At 47.4% G+C, this 15,254-nt stretch overlaps 1 protein-coding gene across 1 annotated transcript in view; it reads left to right on the forward strand.

Moving 5' to 3' along the window:
* LOC119958251 (histone-lysine N-methyltransferase 2D-like) overlaps positions 1-15,254 on the forward strand; it is a 224,347-nt gene that overhangs the window by 162,897 nt on the left and 46,196 nt on the right. The window contains 3 exon segments of the mRNA XM_038786664.1: positions 2,664-2,730; positions 8,375-8,607; positions 9,926-14,185. Coding sequence (XP_038642592.1) covers positions 2,664-2,730; positions 8,375-8,607; positions 9,926-14,185 — 4,560 coding nt within the window.

Genomic DNA, 15,254 nt, shown 5'->3' on the forward strand with positions numbered 1-15,254 from the left:
GAAAAGACTCGAATCCGCGAAGCAGCTAGTTTAAATACTCACCGCTCGACTCTGTACCTCCGCCCACTCCAACAGCTGAATTCTCGCTGAAAAGACTCGAATCCGCAAAGGAGCTAGTTTAAATACTCACCGCTCGACTCTGTAGCACCGCCCACTCCAACAGCTGAATTCCCGCTGAAAAGACTTGAATTCGTGAAGCAGCTCCGCCCATTCCCAACAGCTGAATTCCCACTGAAAAGACTCTAATCCGCAAAGCAGCTAGTTTAAATACTCACCGCTCGACTCTGTACCTCCGCCCACTCCAACAGCTGAATTCCCGCTGAAAAGACTCGAATCCGCGAAAGCAGCTAGTTTAAATACTCACCTCTCCGCCCACTCCAACAGCTGAATTCCCGCTGAAAAGACTCGAATCCGCAAAGCAGCTAGTTTAAATACTCATCTCTCCGCCCACTCCAACAGCTGAATTCCTGCTGAAAAGACTCGAATCCGCAAAGCAGCTAGTTTAAATACTCACCGCTCGACTCTGTAGCACCGCCCACTCCAACAGCTGAATTCCCGCTGAAAAGACTCTAATCCGCAAAGCAGCTAGTTTAAATACTCACCGCTCCGCCCACTCCAACAGCTGAATTCCCGCTGAAAAGACTCGAATCCGCAAAGCAGCTAGTTTAAATACTCACCGCTCGACTCTAGCACCGCCCACTCCAACAGCTGAATTCCCGCTGAAAAGACTCTAATCCGCAAAGCAGCTAGTTTAAATACTCACCGCTCGACTCTGTGACTCCGCCCACTGCAACAGCTGAATTCCCACTGAAAAGACTCGAATCCGCGAAGCAACTCCGCCCACTGCAACAGCTGAATTCTCGCTGAAAAGACTCGAATCTGCAAAGCAGCTAGTTTAAATACTCACCGCTCGACTCTGTACCTCCGCCCACTCCAACAGCTGAATTCCCACTGAAAAGACTCGAATCCGCGAAAGCAGCTAGTTTAAATACTCACCTCTCCGCCCACTCCAACAGCTGAATTCACGCTGAAAAGACTCGAATCCGCGAAAGCAGCTAGTTTAAATACTCACCACTCGACTCTGTACCTCCGCCCACTCCAACAGCTGAATTCCCACTGAAAAGACACAAATCCGCGAAAGCAGCTAGTTTAAATACTCACCGCTCCGCCCACTCCAACAGCTGAATTCCCGCTGAAAAGACTCAAATCCAGGAAAGCAGCTAGTTTAAATACTCACCGCTCGTCTCTGTAGCACCGCCCACTCCAACAGCTGAATTCCCGCTGAAAAGACTCGAATCCGCGAAGCAGCTAGTTTAAATACTCACTGCTCGACTCTGTAGCACCGCCCACTCCAACAGCTGAATTCCCGCTGAAAAGACTCTAATCCGCGAAAGCAGCTCCGCCCACTCCAACAGCTGAATTCCCGCTGAAAAGACTCGAATCCGCGAAGCAGCTAGTTTAAATACTCACCGCTCGACTCTGTACCTCCGCCCACTGCAACAGCTGAATTCCCGCCGAAAAGACTCAAATCCGCAAAGCAGCTAGTTTAAATACTCACCTCTCGACTCTGTAGCTCCGCCCACTCCAACAGCTGAATTCCCGCTGAAAAGACTCGAATCCGTGAAGCAGCTAGTTTAAATACTCACCGCTCGACTCTGTACCTCCGCCCACTCGAGAGGAAGTGTTTTGTTTCTGAGGTGGAAGACAGGTGTGAGCATTGTTTGGGCGGAGGCGGATGTCCTCGCCTTTGCCTCATTAATGGACTGGAGACGAGTTCTGCTCGGGTGGAGGTCTTCCACTTCGCCCAGTGTCTCAGCTTGGTTAGGTGACTGCATGTCGTTCTTGCATTAGGAGTTGGTCAGATATGCCATTAGGGAGTCGGTAGGAGGGTTTTACCTAAGATGGCGGCCAATCATTTCCTTTTTTTAAAGAACTAGTCATCGTCAATTGGTATGGGGTTTAGTTTAATGTTATTTTGGGGGGGGGGGTTAAAGTTAATTTGTGCTTTTGTTTGTCGTGTTTTTGTCATTGTAACTTGAATTAAACAAAAAATTAAAACGGTGGCACAGTGGCTAGCACTGCTGCCTCACAGCACAGAGGACTCTGGTTCGATTCACAGACTCCAGTGCTATTAACCCTTCATTCCTTGTTATTCTTGAGCCTAACTTGTCCCAAGTGCTGTTAGGCCACAGCCCACCTCCCTTTCACAATTCATGCCTGTCCACCTCCCACCCAATCCAAGTTACACCTAGCCTGCCCTCTGCCTCACCTTCTCTCTCAACAACCCATCATGTAGCCCCTTTCCAACAGTTTTACCCCATCCCCACCCCAATCCTGAAATGTTGCTTCCCGTAATTCTGAATTCCCCTGAATGTTTTAAAACATTTTTAAAAATAGTGTGAAAAGATAGATATTCGATGCATCAGTCGAAAGCTATGTGGGACATCCAGATAGAGTAAGACCGAACCAGTCTGGAAACGGTTGTACAGTAAAAGATTTTGTTGCAGCTGTAGAGAAAAGGATGAGAGGAGTGCATAAAAGGGCTACGCCATAATGTGCTACCGTAACATGTTACAGATACTAATTCTGAATGTGTTTGCGTGTGAATTGATTTCACATCAGTCCTGAATCCTTTAATGATTGTAACATTTTCTGTCTTCCAGCAAGAGGCTAATAGTGACCAGATGCAGACTCGGCCAACTCCGCCAACCTTTGTCCAAGGGTTTATCAGTAAGTCGTCAGCTCACTTTATTTGTGAGCTGGCTGTGTGGCAGTTGGGGGCTTTGTTGTTTAGACCTTTCTTAAATCTAAATTTTATGTTTTAAAAAAATATATTTTTATTCAAACAAAATTTTCGTTATAAGAAAAAAAAAAATACAACAAAGCTCAACCGTGTACTATAACAAAAGTACACCGACCCAGTTCCCCTCCCCACTCACCCCCATATAGAAAACAACCTTATTCTTCCACCGACCCCCTCATGGTGTTCTTGATCGTCTCAAGGTGCAGAAATTCCGTCAGATCCCCCAACCAAGCAGAGGCCTTGGGTGGCACCGAGGATCTCCACCCAAGCAGAACCTGTTTCTGGACTATTAGTGAGGCGAAGGCTGGGACATCTGCCTCGTCCCAGTCCGTAGCATCGGCGAGTCCGATACTCCAAAAATGGCCACCCAATGCGCCTGGCTCCAGCTGAACACCCAAAATCCCTGATATTGTATCAGAAATGGAGACCTAGAAACTAACAAGTTTGGGGCAAGACCAAAACATGAGCGTGTGATTCGCCGGCCACCAAGAGCACCATTCACACCTATCCTCCACCCCCGAGAAGAACCCATTCATAATGCACCCTCGTCGGGTACGGCACTGCACCACCTTGAACTGGACCAAGCTTAACCTAGCACATGCGGAAATTAAGTTGACGTGTGAAGAGCCTCACTCCATCCACCCCCCCCCCCTTCAAAAACCAAACCCAAATCACCCTCCCACTTCCTCCAACGATGCCTGCTCCATCACCAACATCTGCCCTTAGATATCTGAAATCTTACCCTCTCATAACTCGTCAAAGGACAGGACCCTGTCCATAAGTGAACGCGACAGTACCAGGAGAAATGAAAGAAGCTCCTTGCATAAACAATCACGAACCTGTAAGTACATGAATACATTGCCTCTCGGGCGCTGGAATCTCTTTAGCTTCTCCTCTCGGCCGGTGAACCTACCCTCCAGAAACATGTCCCTAAACCTCTCCACCAGAAAATATTCACTCTTGCCCATTTTCAGCTTGTACCCCAAAAAGAAGCAAAGCTTCCTGAGCAGCTCCATTATCTCCCCCACATTGGAGAGTGGGTCTGTGATATATAGTAACAAATCATCAGCTGAGGACATCCTCTGCTCCCTCCCCCTACGCTCTATTTCCCCCTCCCATCTGTTGGATGACCTCAACACAATGGCCAGTGGCTTGATTGCTATGGCAAACCATAGTTTGTACCTCTGTTCAGCTGGAATAACGTGAGCTCAGGGCATTAGTGTGCACACTTAGTGTGGTCCCTGTACAAAAGTCTAATCCATGAAATCAATTTTGGCCTGAAGCCAAACCACCCCAGTATCTCTAAGGTGCCCCAACTCAACCCTATTGAAAACCTTCTCCACGTCCATTGAAATAATCACCTCTGACCCAGTGCCTAAGGAGGGCGACAACACTACATTTAACAATCTCCTAATAATCTAGTCTGCTCCTCCAAAATCACCCCTGGTAGGCAAGGCTCCAACCGCATTGCCAACACCTTAACGTCAGCATTAAACAACGAAATAGGCCAATGCAACCCACATTCCATAGAATCCTTCTCTTTCTCCAGGATCAAGGAAATCGACACCTGCACCAGCATGGCTGGCAACACCCCCAGGACACGGAATCATTAAACATATCCAGCAGAAATGGGACCAACTGACCAGCAAACTCTTTTGTAAAATCCAATGGGGAACGCATCTGGACCCCTCAGTGCTTTGTCTGTCTGCATTAACCAAATACAGCTCAGGATCTCCTCCAACCCTATCGGCGTCTCCAACTCCTGCCTTCTCTCCTGCTCCACCTCCGGGAAGGTCAACCCATCCAAAAACTGCTTCATTGATGAACCTTCCTCCAGGGGCTCTGACTCGTACACACCTAATTAACCGTCTCTGGGGCAGAAACTATCCGGCCACCCGAGCCCCTGATCTGCACAGCTGCCGATTCAGCTAGTGAGCCAACAGACAGCTGGCCTTCTCCCCTCGAGCGTCGCAGCTGGCTCACCGCCTTACCTGTTGACAACTCAAAATACATTCGCAATTTCTTTGCGCCAATAACTCCGGTGTTGGGGCGATTGAGTACTGGCGGTCCACCTTGCGAATTGAGTCCACCAGCCTCTGCCTCTCGACCTTCGCAGATTTATCCCTATGTGCTTTATAAGAGATATCTCTTCTTCCCCCTCCCCCCAACCACCGGCGTGGCCACCAATGACCCACTAATGATGATGGTACCTCCCACCTGCCAATATATTAACTGCAGAAAAAAGCCACCCTCTTAATCAATGCAGCTTCTCCCCATGCCTGACAATCAAAACCCGAGTGATATACCTGCTCCACCCATTCCTTTCGTAACCGTGTTTAATCCTTGACTCGCAAATGGGTTTCCTGTAGAAAAAACACATCTGCCTTCAAGCGTCAGCTGCGCAAACCCCCATTGCCTTTTTACTATTCCCCCTTGTGGGGCAATCCAGCAGTGCCCAACCTGCACCAGCTCTGGGCCCTGCACGATGGCCGCCAGTTCCCCCATAAAGCCAGTCCTAAAACAAAGGAACCGTCTGCAGTCTACCCACTCCCCCAGCCTTTCTCTCCCTTCTCAGCCCTGTCCCCATAACCGAACAGAAGCAAAAACCCTATGCTCATTACTCCAGAATAAATCGTCGTAATGATAACAAGCGGCAGACATCTCTCCTTCTCCGCCCCTGTTAACTAGCTGTACTGCTAGCAATGTCAACTAAACAGTCTATCAATGATCAGTCCCCCCACCCCTCCTCCCACCAACTTTCTGAAAATCTTGGACATATAGTCCGTGGAGTCCGAGACCTCCATGGCCCTCTGGCAGCCCAACGATTAAGTTTTGGCAACTGGAGTGGTTCTCCAGATCTTCAATCTACACCAATTCCCTCCAAAATAATCTCCCATATACTGGGCAAAAAGAGCCAAAAACAAATATCCTAGCAAGAGACATCGCGTGTGCGACTGCTGACCACAGCCACCACCGGGGGGTCCTCAGGATTGAATGTTAATGCAATGCTCTGTGGCTATGTATGTTCATTTGAAAAATGATCGCATTCGTTCCAGGCAGAAGAATATGAGGATCTAATTCACCATATCTTTGTACATACTTGCAAGTTTTCTACTTTGTTTTACTACCTTCAGCCTTTTGACACTATTACACTGTTTACATTTTTAGAATGAATTTCCTGTTGTTAAAGTTTCACTTGTCAAGTTTCAAAAAGACGCCATTTCCTAAGTGACATAATGCTTTTCACCTGCACAATGATTCTTGTAATTGTTACAATTGTAGAAGCTGAACCAACCTGATTTAATTATTTAGGGTTCCTCTGTATCCTGCTGGCTGTTGGGAGGTCTATAGTACAACGCCAACATTATGATTGCACCCTTCCTGTTCATGAGCTCTTCCCATAATGCCTCACTGCAGAATCCCTCCAAGATATCCTCCCTCATCACAATTGTGATATGTTCCCTAACCAGTAATGCAACTCTCCTGCCCTTTCTGTTACCCCCTCTGTCTCATCTAAAACGTTGATATCCCAGAACATTAAGCTGCCAGTCCTGTCCCTCCTTTAACCATGGCTCCGTAATAGCAACAATATTATAATTCCCCACATTAATCCAAGCTCTAAGTTCCTCCGACTTACCTGTTATACCTCTTGCGTTGAAGCAAACGCACTCCAGACCTCTAGACCAACCGAGATCAGCGACTTCCCTCTGCCTGCTCTCCGTCTTGGCTATATTTGTCTTTTTCTTTTTTCCACTCAAACTGATTCGACGCCTTGATCTTCCAATCCAAGATCCTGTCATACTAATCTACTGATCCCAACAGTGTGACACCACCACTTTTTCTTTTTTGCCTTTCTCTCCTAGCCTTTGAACTTTCAGTTTCCAGCCTTGGTCACCCGACAGCTGCATCTCCATAATTAACTGTCTTTTACGTAAAAAGTAGCAATGCTAACGTTCTCATTCCTAGGCATGTTCAGTGATAGCCTTAAGCTGGGAAATTCTGCAGATTGCCAATCAACCAGTTAAATTAATCAGCAATTCACTGGCAAATGTTTGCCGTTGATTTCTGGTCCTTGTCCAAAGCTTGCTGATTAATTCAACTTGGGCTATGAACTAGATTTTACAGTGTACTTACTGTGCAAATCCTACAAATTGACTGGCAAAGCTGTAATTTCTGCTCTTCAGAATTAACCACGACTTGTCACCATAGCTGTCATTTGTTCAGTGAATCATTCTGTTCTGGAATAAATGCATTCAGTTTGTTGGGCTGTTGTATTGGTGATATGGTTCTGTTTTCTTTTGTGGTAATAACTCTTGGGACTACAGAAGTTAAGCCAATGGAAATGGCTGGGAAATGTCCTCATACAATGTGTTCAATTTTATTTGGAGCAAAATTCCAGTTGTAAAATTTAGTAAATCTTCAGTCTCCCGGATTCCAGGTGACACAGTGGAATGGCCCTGCCCTTTTTGGGTTCACATCCGGTCTCAATGATGGGATACTAATATCTCTCCTGTCTTCCACCTTTGAGTCTGATGTGGGTAGTGTCAACCCAGCTCAATGTCAGTCCACAAATCCCCCTGAATCGGGTCAAGGGGAACTGGTATGGGAAATGGAAAGTGATGAATTGATGCAGCTAGTGCTGCTCAAGACTGATACTGGAGAGATGTGGGGCTGGATTCTTCGGTTCTGCTGGGGCTATGTCCCAACACCGGTGTGGGAACGGTCGCGTTTTACGCCAGAAAAAATGGCATAAAACGGCCACCAATTCCCCGTTTTGCTGGGGGCTAGCATGCCGGCATGTAGAGCACCTGCCTCTAGCTGCCGATAAGGCCCGGAGAATTGCCAGGTCTGTGGCCCCGCATGTGCACGCCGGTGGCCTGCAGCGGCCGCGCCATGCTATGTGGCAGCAGCCGCTTGCGGACCCGATCTGCAAAATGGTGCCCCCTCTTTGGCTGACTTGCGCGTCCCGGACCACCCCCCCTCAATGCCCCCAGCCCCTAATAAAATCCCACCCTGCCCGTGGATCGGCCCTCCCTTGACTGTGGTGGTGTTTGACTGAGTCCGCAGCCACCATGCCGAGTTCCCGACTGATGAGACCACTCGCGACCGATGCCATCTGGAACTCGGTACATCGGGGGTGGGCCTCAGGCAATGTCCTGAGGCCGTCAGTACGTGGCACGGTGGCTTTGGAGGGGGCGGAGCATCATGAAAGCGGCACCGCCCCCGATTTGGTTGGAAACTGTGATTCTTCGGCGTCGGTGACCGGAGAATCCAGCCCGTGAACTTTACTGAGTTCATGGGGACAGCGTGGAGGTGATTGCAATCATGTGGGAGTTCCTGCCTCTATAAATGACTTTTCATTATGTATATTTTACAAACAGGGCAATTATTAATGATTAACCATAGCTAATCTTTTAGAAAGCTATTCGCATGTTAATTTAAAGGAGCTAAACCTGTGTCTTGTATAGCTGCTTTCAAACGACCATTTTAAAATTGCACACTAGAAGATCTTAATATTTTGGATATGTCAGTTTATTATTTTCCCAATTATGTTTGGCTCTTGTGTTCTAGATGAGGCAGAGCACCGTAAATATGAAGAATGGCTGCTCCACACACAACAGCTACTTCAGATGCAGCTGAAATTTTTAGAAGAACAGATTGGTGTCCATAGGAAGTCTAGAAAAGCACTATGTGCCAAGCAACGGACAGCCAAGAAGGCGGGACGCGAGTTCCCTGAAGCAGATGCAGAAAAACTTAAGCGAGTTACAGAGCAACAAAGTAAAATCCAGAAACAACTTGATCAGGTAAGAATTGGAACATAAATCTTAACACTTTCAGGATCCAACCTTGGTGTTGCCTAATAAAACTACTTGCAGTACCTCAATGGGAGTAGTGCCGCTCCCATAGTCATATACTATAGATAGGAGAAACCCATACATCCATCGAGATGGACCAATTAGCTTGATCATCCAATTGAAATGAAATGAAAATCGCTTATTGTCACGAGTAGGCTTCAATGAAGTTACTGTGAAAAGCCCCGAGTCGCCACATTCCGGCGCCTGTCCAGGGAGGCTGGTACGGGAATCGAACCGTGCTGCTGGCCTGCTTGGTCTGCTTTAAAAGCCAGCGATTTAGCTCAGTGAGCTAAACCAGCCCCAATTTATCCCATTCTTCCTGATCCGATAGCTCCATATATTGTTTGGATGCCAGGAGCTTTTCTTTTTTTTCCAAAATCCCTCCCTTTCCAATTTATGGAATAAATTCCAATCTAGGTGATTGATTACCCTTTTATGAAAGAAATTTTGACTTGAGTTTCCTTTTTACTGTTTTCCCTTCCTTGTGAACCTCTCGCTGCGGCCCTATGGACATCAAAAACTTAATTTTTCAGCTTATTGAACTGCTTAAACTGTTGTCTTCAGTGAAGAAAAGTACTTCTTGTTAAAACTGCTCCCTAATGAGAACATTTGACCAAATGTTATGTAAAATGAGCCATGAAATCAAACATATTCTTGCATGATCTAGAAGTTTACATAGGATTACGTTGGATATACAGCACAAATGTAGCCCAACTAATCCGTGTCGGTGTTTCTGCTTAACTCGAGCCTCTTCCCAACCTTTCTCATCTAAATCTATCATCATAATCCTCTTTTGCCTTCTCCCTCATATTCTTGGGTAGCTCACCTCCATACTATTCGCTTCAGCCAATTCCGATGGAAATGAGTTCCACATTCTCAGTACTCTTAGCATTGTCTGTATCTATCAAAAATACCTATCTGTCAAAACCTTTCATAATTTCAAACACCTATGAAGTCACCCTTCCACCTTTATTCAAGAGACCCAGTCTGTTAACCCTTTCCTGATGTGTCAACCAACACATTTCTCACATCGTCCTCTGCACCTTCTCCAGGGCCTCTATATCCTTATTATAATCTGGCAACCAGAATTAGACACAGTTAAGATTGTAAAATTGGTTGCAAATCTAACCAACTGTGTTTAACTAATCCCACTGAAAGTAGTGTTAATTTACAGTGTGTGCCAGTTAGGTGGTTTATTATAAAATTGTACAGACTATCTAATCTCCATTATATTTCCGTTCTAAGTTTTTAAATAATTGTGTTTTAGGTCCGTAAACAGCAAAAGGAGCATACAAACCTTATGACAGAATATCGGAATAAGCAGCAACAAAAGTGTTCTTTATCTCCCTCCGGAATGATGGCGACAACCTCATCCCAGAATCCCAGAGTAATGCCCAAACTTTCAACACCCATGTTATCAGCAGCATTAGCCCAGCAAGGAGGGGCAATCCTTGGATCTCAAGCAATAGCTCAGCAACCAAATGCCCTAATAGGACACACAGGAAATATAAGAATGCCACAGATTGGGGCTCCAGTGCCACTGCAACAGGGATCAACATTCTTGGCCTCAGCTGTGTCCCAGCAACAGGAATATCCCTCTGCCTCAGGAACTGTATCTTCTGCTCCCTCAACTAGTTTTTTTCCTGGCAATTCTGCCGCCCAAACACTTACAAATGAAAGCAGACTCTTGCAAGAGAGACAGCTTCAACTGCAGCAAAGAATGCAACTTATTCAACAGCAAGGACTTGTAGGGCCATCTCCACAGCAAAGCATCATGGGAAAGTTGCAGCAACAAGGTATCATTGGACAGCTTCAGCCAACAACTCAGCAAAATATTGTGGGTAACAAACCAACGCCGCAGGGTGTGATGGGTCAACAACAGCAAGGCTTCATTGGACAACAGCAAGGGATTGTTGTCCAGTCACAGCATCAACCTGCTCAACAGCAGCAGCAAGTTCTTGCAGGGCAGCAGCTACCCCAGCAGCACAGCAACATGGGTCAGACACAGCAGCAGCCAGCAACACAACATCAGCAGAGTCTGGCACCTCAGCAGCAACACTTAAGGCTGATGAGTCAACAGCAAGGCCTCCTTGGGCAACCCCACCAACAGGGTCTTGCAGGTCATCCAAAACCTCCGCGACCCCAGCAAGGCCTTATGACGCAGCAGTTGGCGCATCAGCAAGGTCTGGCAGTTCAACAGCAAGTGCTCACTTCTCAACAGCAGCAGCAAAATCTGGTTTTACAGCAGCAGGCATCCAGTGCTCCTTTGCAGCAGCAGGGGCTCATAGGACATCAGCAGGGGATTGTTTCCCAGAGTCAGCAGTTGGGAACAATGACACCACTGCAACAGCATCACCTTCAAACTGTATCAGGACAACTCCACCCACAAAGTGTTATCAGACAGAACAATATTCTGAGACTTTCCACACCCTTCCAAGGCCAACAGCAAAGCACAATAGGGCATCAAAATCAAATGCAGGGGATAATGAGGCAGCAATCTCAGGATGTTTTGGGCCAACACCTAGGAACACAAAGCATCATGGGACAGCCAACTACACTGCAAGTCATCAGGCACCAACTGCCAGGCATAATTGGCCAGGGACAGCCTCAAGGCATGATGGGGCAGGGCATGAGGCAGCAGCATCCACCCCAGGTCTCACTGGAGCAAGGGCAGCAATCCCAGCCCCAGGGGGCAATGGATCAGGGACAGCAGCATCAGCCCCAGAGCACAATTGGACAGGGACAAGAACATCAGCCCCACGCTACGATGGGAGTCGGACAGCCGCCCCAGGGATCGATGGGGCAGCAGCAACAACAACCTCCTCAGGCCAAGGGCATGATGGGACAGCAGTCACAGCCACCATCTCTTTCCCAGAGTGCAATGGTGCAGCAAACACCATCCCAGACCCAGAACACAGTGGAGCAAACAATTGGACAGCAGATAACCCAGGGCTCAATGGGACAGCAGCACTCTCAGGCTCCATTGGGGCAGGGAATGGGACAACAGCAGCAGTCATCTCAAGGCACAGGAGGTATGGGACAGCCAGCCCAGCCGAAAGGCACAGTGGGAATGGGACAACAGCAGCAGTCACCCCAGAGTACAATGGGAATGGGACAACAGCAGCAGTCACCCCAGGGTGCAGTGGGAATGGGACAACAGCAGTCACCCCAGAGTACAGTGGGAATGGGACAACAGCAGTCACCCCAGGGTGCAGTGGGAATGGGACAACAGCAGCAGTCACCCCAGAGTGCAGTGGGAATGGGACAACAGCAGTCACCCCAGAGTACAGTGGGAATGCGACAGCAACAGCAATCGCCCCAGAGTGCAGTGGGGGTGGGACAACAGCAGTCACCCCAGAGTACAGTGGGAATGCGACAGCAGTCACCCCAGAATACAGTGGGAATGCGACAGCAGTCACCCCAGAGTACAGTGGGAATGCGACAGCAGTCACCCCAGAGTACAGTGGGAATGCGACAGCAACAGCCCCAGCCTCCAGGCACAGTGGGGATTGGACAGCCCCAGCCTCTGGGCACAGTGGGAATGGGGCAACCACTGGGCGCAGTGGGGATGGGGCAGCCTCTGGGCGCAGTAGGGATGGGACAGCAACCCCAACCTCAGGGCATGGTCGGAGTTGGACAACAGCAGCCCCAGCCTCGGGGCATGATTGGAGTAGGACAGCCCCAGCCTCAGGGTACAGTGGGTATGGGACAGCAACCCCAACCTCCAGGTCCGATGGAGCTGGTAAAGCAACAGCAGCAACCTCAAGGTTTGATTGGGATGAGGCAAGGGCAGCAGCAACTGCTACAGGGCCTGATGGGGCAGTGGCAGCTGCAGACCCAGAATATGGTGAGGCAGGGGCAACCACAAAGCCTAATGGGGCAAGGACAGCTGGCACAGAACTTGATGGGTCAAGAGCAGGGACAGCAGCAGCCACATTCACAAGGCATGTTGGGGCAGCAACAATTGCAGAACCTAATGGGTCAGAGACCGTCTCCAGGTACAATGGGGCAAGGGCAGCGGATGCAGAGCTTAGGTACAGTTGGTGGGCAGCAATCCCTGCAAGCTTCAGGTATAGTGGGGCCGGACAAGGAGCAGGAACAGCCACAGGAACAACCACCTACAGGTACAGTGAGGCAGGAGCAGCAACAAGGCCAAATTGTAATGGAACAGGAGTCTTTGCTGCCTCCCCAGTGCATAATGGGACAGGACCGTAACCAGCCACCACCTCCAAATATGATGAGACAGCAGCAGCTGTCCAAGAATGCAGCAGGACTGGGACAACCTCAGGGTCTGATGTATCAGAATTTACAAACACGAACAGTGACATCAGTACAACAACCAATGCAGCAAGTTGTTGCAGGACAGCAGAGGCTTATGAATCAGCAGGGTCAGTTAATGAGACGTGTACAACAACAAGCTGCAACAGGTCTACAGCCGAATAATGGTCTCAGTTTGCAAGGGGTGGTACGAGTAGCAACGTCTCAGCATGGAACTGTGGGAGATCCAAGACAGGGAGTACAAAACATCATGACTTCACAGTCATTTCAGCAACAGCACACAGGGCTGCGTTCAGTTCATATAACTGGTCAGCAGCTTGGTTTGGGCCACCTTCGCCCAGGAATGGTATATGTTCAGCAGATTAAAGCCGAACATGGCGGGAAGCCACAAGAGGTGGCCCATCTAATTCAAAACAAACGAGCAAGGCAGAATGTGGGGCCAGGAAGTGAATTGGTGTCTGGCCAAGCTCATTGCAATCGTTCACAAATGTCACATCCAGAATTAAATAAAACAAACTTGGGAGATGTGGCACTACAAGGTGAAACTTTGGAAACCATAATGCAGGTACCACCAGAATTGCTTAAAGACCATGAATCCAAAGAAAGTAGTGCTTGCATGACAGACTCTCTAGCAATTATACCTCAAAAGATACCCGATTCAAAGTCTGATACATTGGTAATGAAACCACATGGGACTGTTGGAAAAGGAAGTTTGGTTACTGAGTCACAAGCCAGAATGAATGTTGAGATCCATGAACAAAGTGACTTGAAGAAACCTTGTACATTTGACTTCCCAATATCTCCCCCAAGCCATGCAACAAAGGAGGAATCCACTGGGCTGAGATCAGAATCCTCACTGTTGAATCAGACCAATGGACCAGAGGAATGTGTACAGAAAGTCATGGGAAGGCAGGACAGCTGTTCTGCATTACAGGAGGGTGCTACTAAAGACATCAGCACAGCAGGTACAGGTCACTTAGTGAAACAGGAGTGCATATTTTCAGAAGGAACTGTAAAACACGAGTCCAATACAGACTCTATCAATGCCTTGAATGCAGGGGATCATTCTTTTCTTGCTCCAAGGTCTGAGGCTGGACAGCTGCTTCTCCAGAAACTTTTACGCACTAAGAACCTGCAGCTTGTGGCACAGCGCTCTGGAGATGGAACGCACTTAACTGTAAAAGGTCACATTGAAAGCAAAGCTGTGATGATAGATCGAAAACTACAAGGTGCAACTGGAAATTCAGAGGTCAGTTAAAATTCGTAGTTTACAGTGACATCACAATCTTTGCATAGTGCCCTTACCATGTCAATGTTTCACATTTAAAGATCAGACTTCACATGAATTATGTAAGTATGCTCATAGGCAAACACTCGCAGCAAATTTAATCTCTGAATGGAGTTACGCTAATCCAATGCTTCTCCGCTTCTAATTTAAATTGAGCCTTGAGTTTTTACTGATTTAAAACAATTCTATTTGGACACTAGGAAAAATATTTATTGCAAATTAATTTGATCTTTTCCTACTATACATTAAATTCCCTGCAGTTATATCCAAAATATTGTGTTTGTAGAAAGGTTTTTCTGCAAGCAAAAAAGAAGAGAAAATGGTGAGAACAGCAAAGCTGGATAGTCCGCATCAGCGGTAATATCGGCAGTTTAGCATTTTCAGCCAGAAATTCAAAGTCTTTTTGTGGTAGAGGAGGATTTTTGTAACGTTGTGAATCTATCTTACTCTTGGTAAAATTGTGCATGCCTATACATAGTCAATAGAGTGGGTCTGAAGTGACCACGTGACCATTCATGGCCTTTTTAGCATGCTGGCCTGCTATTCTGATGGTTGGGATGTGGGGGAGCCAGGCGGGAAGGTGTGTTTTAAAAGAAAATGCTTACCTAGTTGTGTCTTAATTCAGCCTGAGAGGAGTGGATTCTATGGGAATGTGTCGCGAGCAGTAAATTTGATGTTATTTTTAATTGGCCCATCCACATTTTGCAAATGCTGTTTCATCTCCCAACTTCCCTTCAATTTAACTATCTGGTATCTGAGATTTTTCTCCCAGGGCTCCTGTGATTTTGAAGGAATATTGGACCAGTAGAATGTCTGTCTAATTTTTAGCTGTTTGTGATCCGTCAGGAAAAAAGAAACGCTCTTATTGTGACCACATCATCTGGCAATCACTGTTCCTTCGAAGCTTCACAGCAACCCAAAAGCCCCCGTTCACAAGTCAGCCACTGTAGAGTTACCATGTGCACAGCACTCCAAAAAAATAATAAAGGGGTCACACTTAAATCGCCTGCACACAGAACAAAAAAAAGTC

Source organism: Scyliorhinus canicula, chromosome 28 (genome assembly GCF_902713615.1).
Source record: "Scyliorhinus canicula chromosome 28, sScyCan1.1, whole genome shotgun sequence".
Lineage (NCBI taxonomy): Eukaryota > Metazoa > Chordata > Chondrichthyes > Carcharhiniformes > Scyliorhinidae > Scyliorhinus > Scyliorhinus canicula.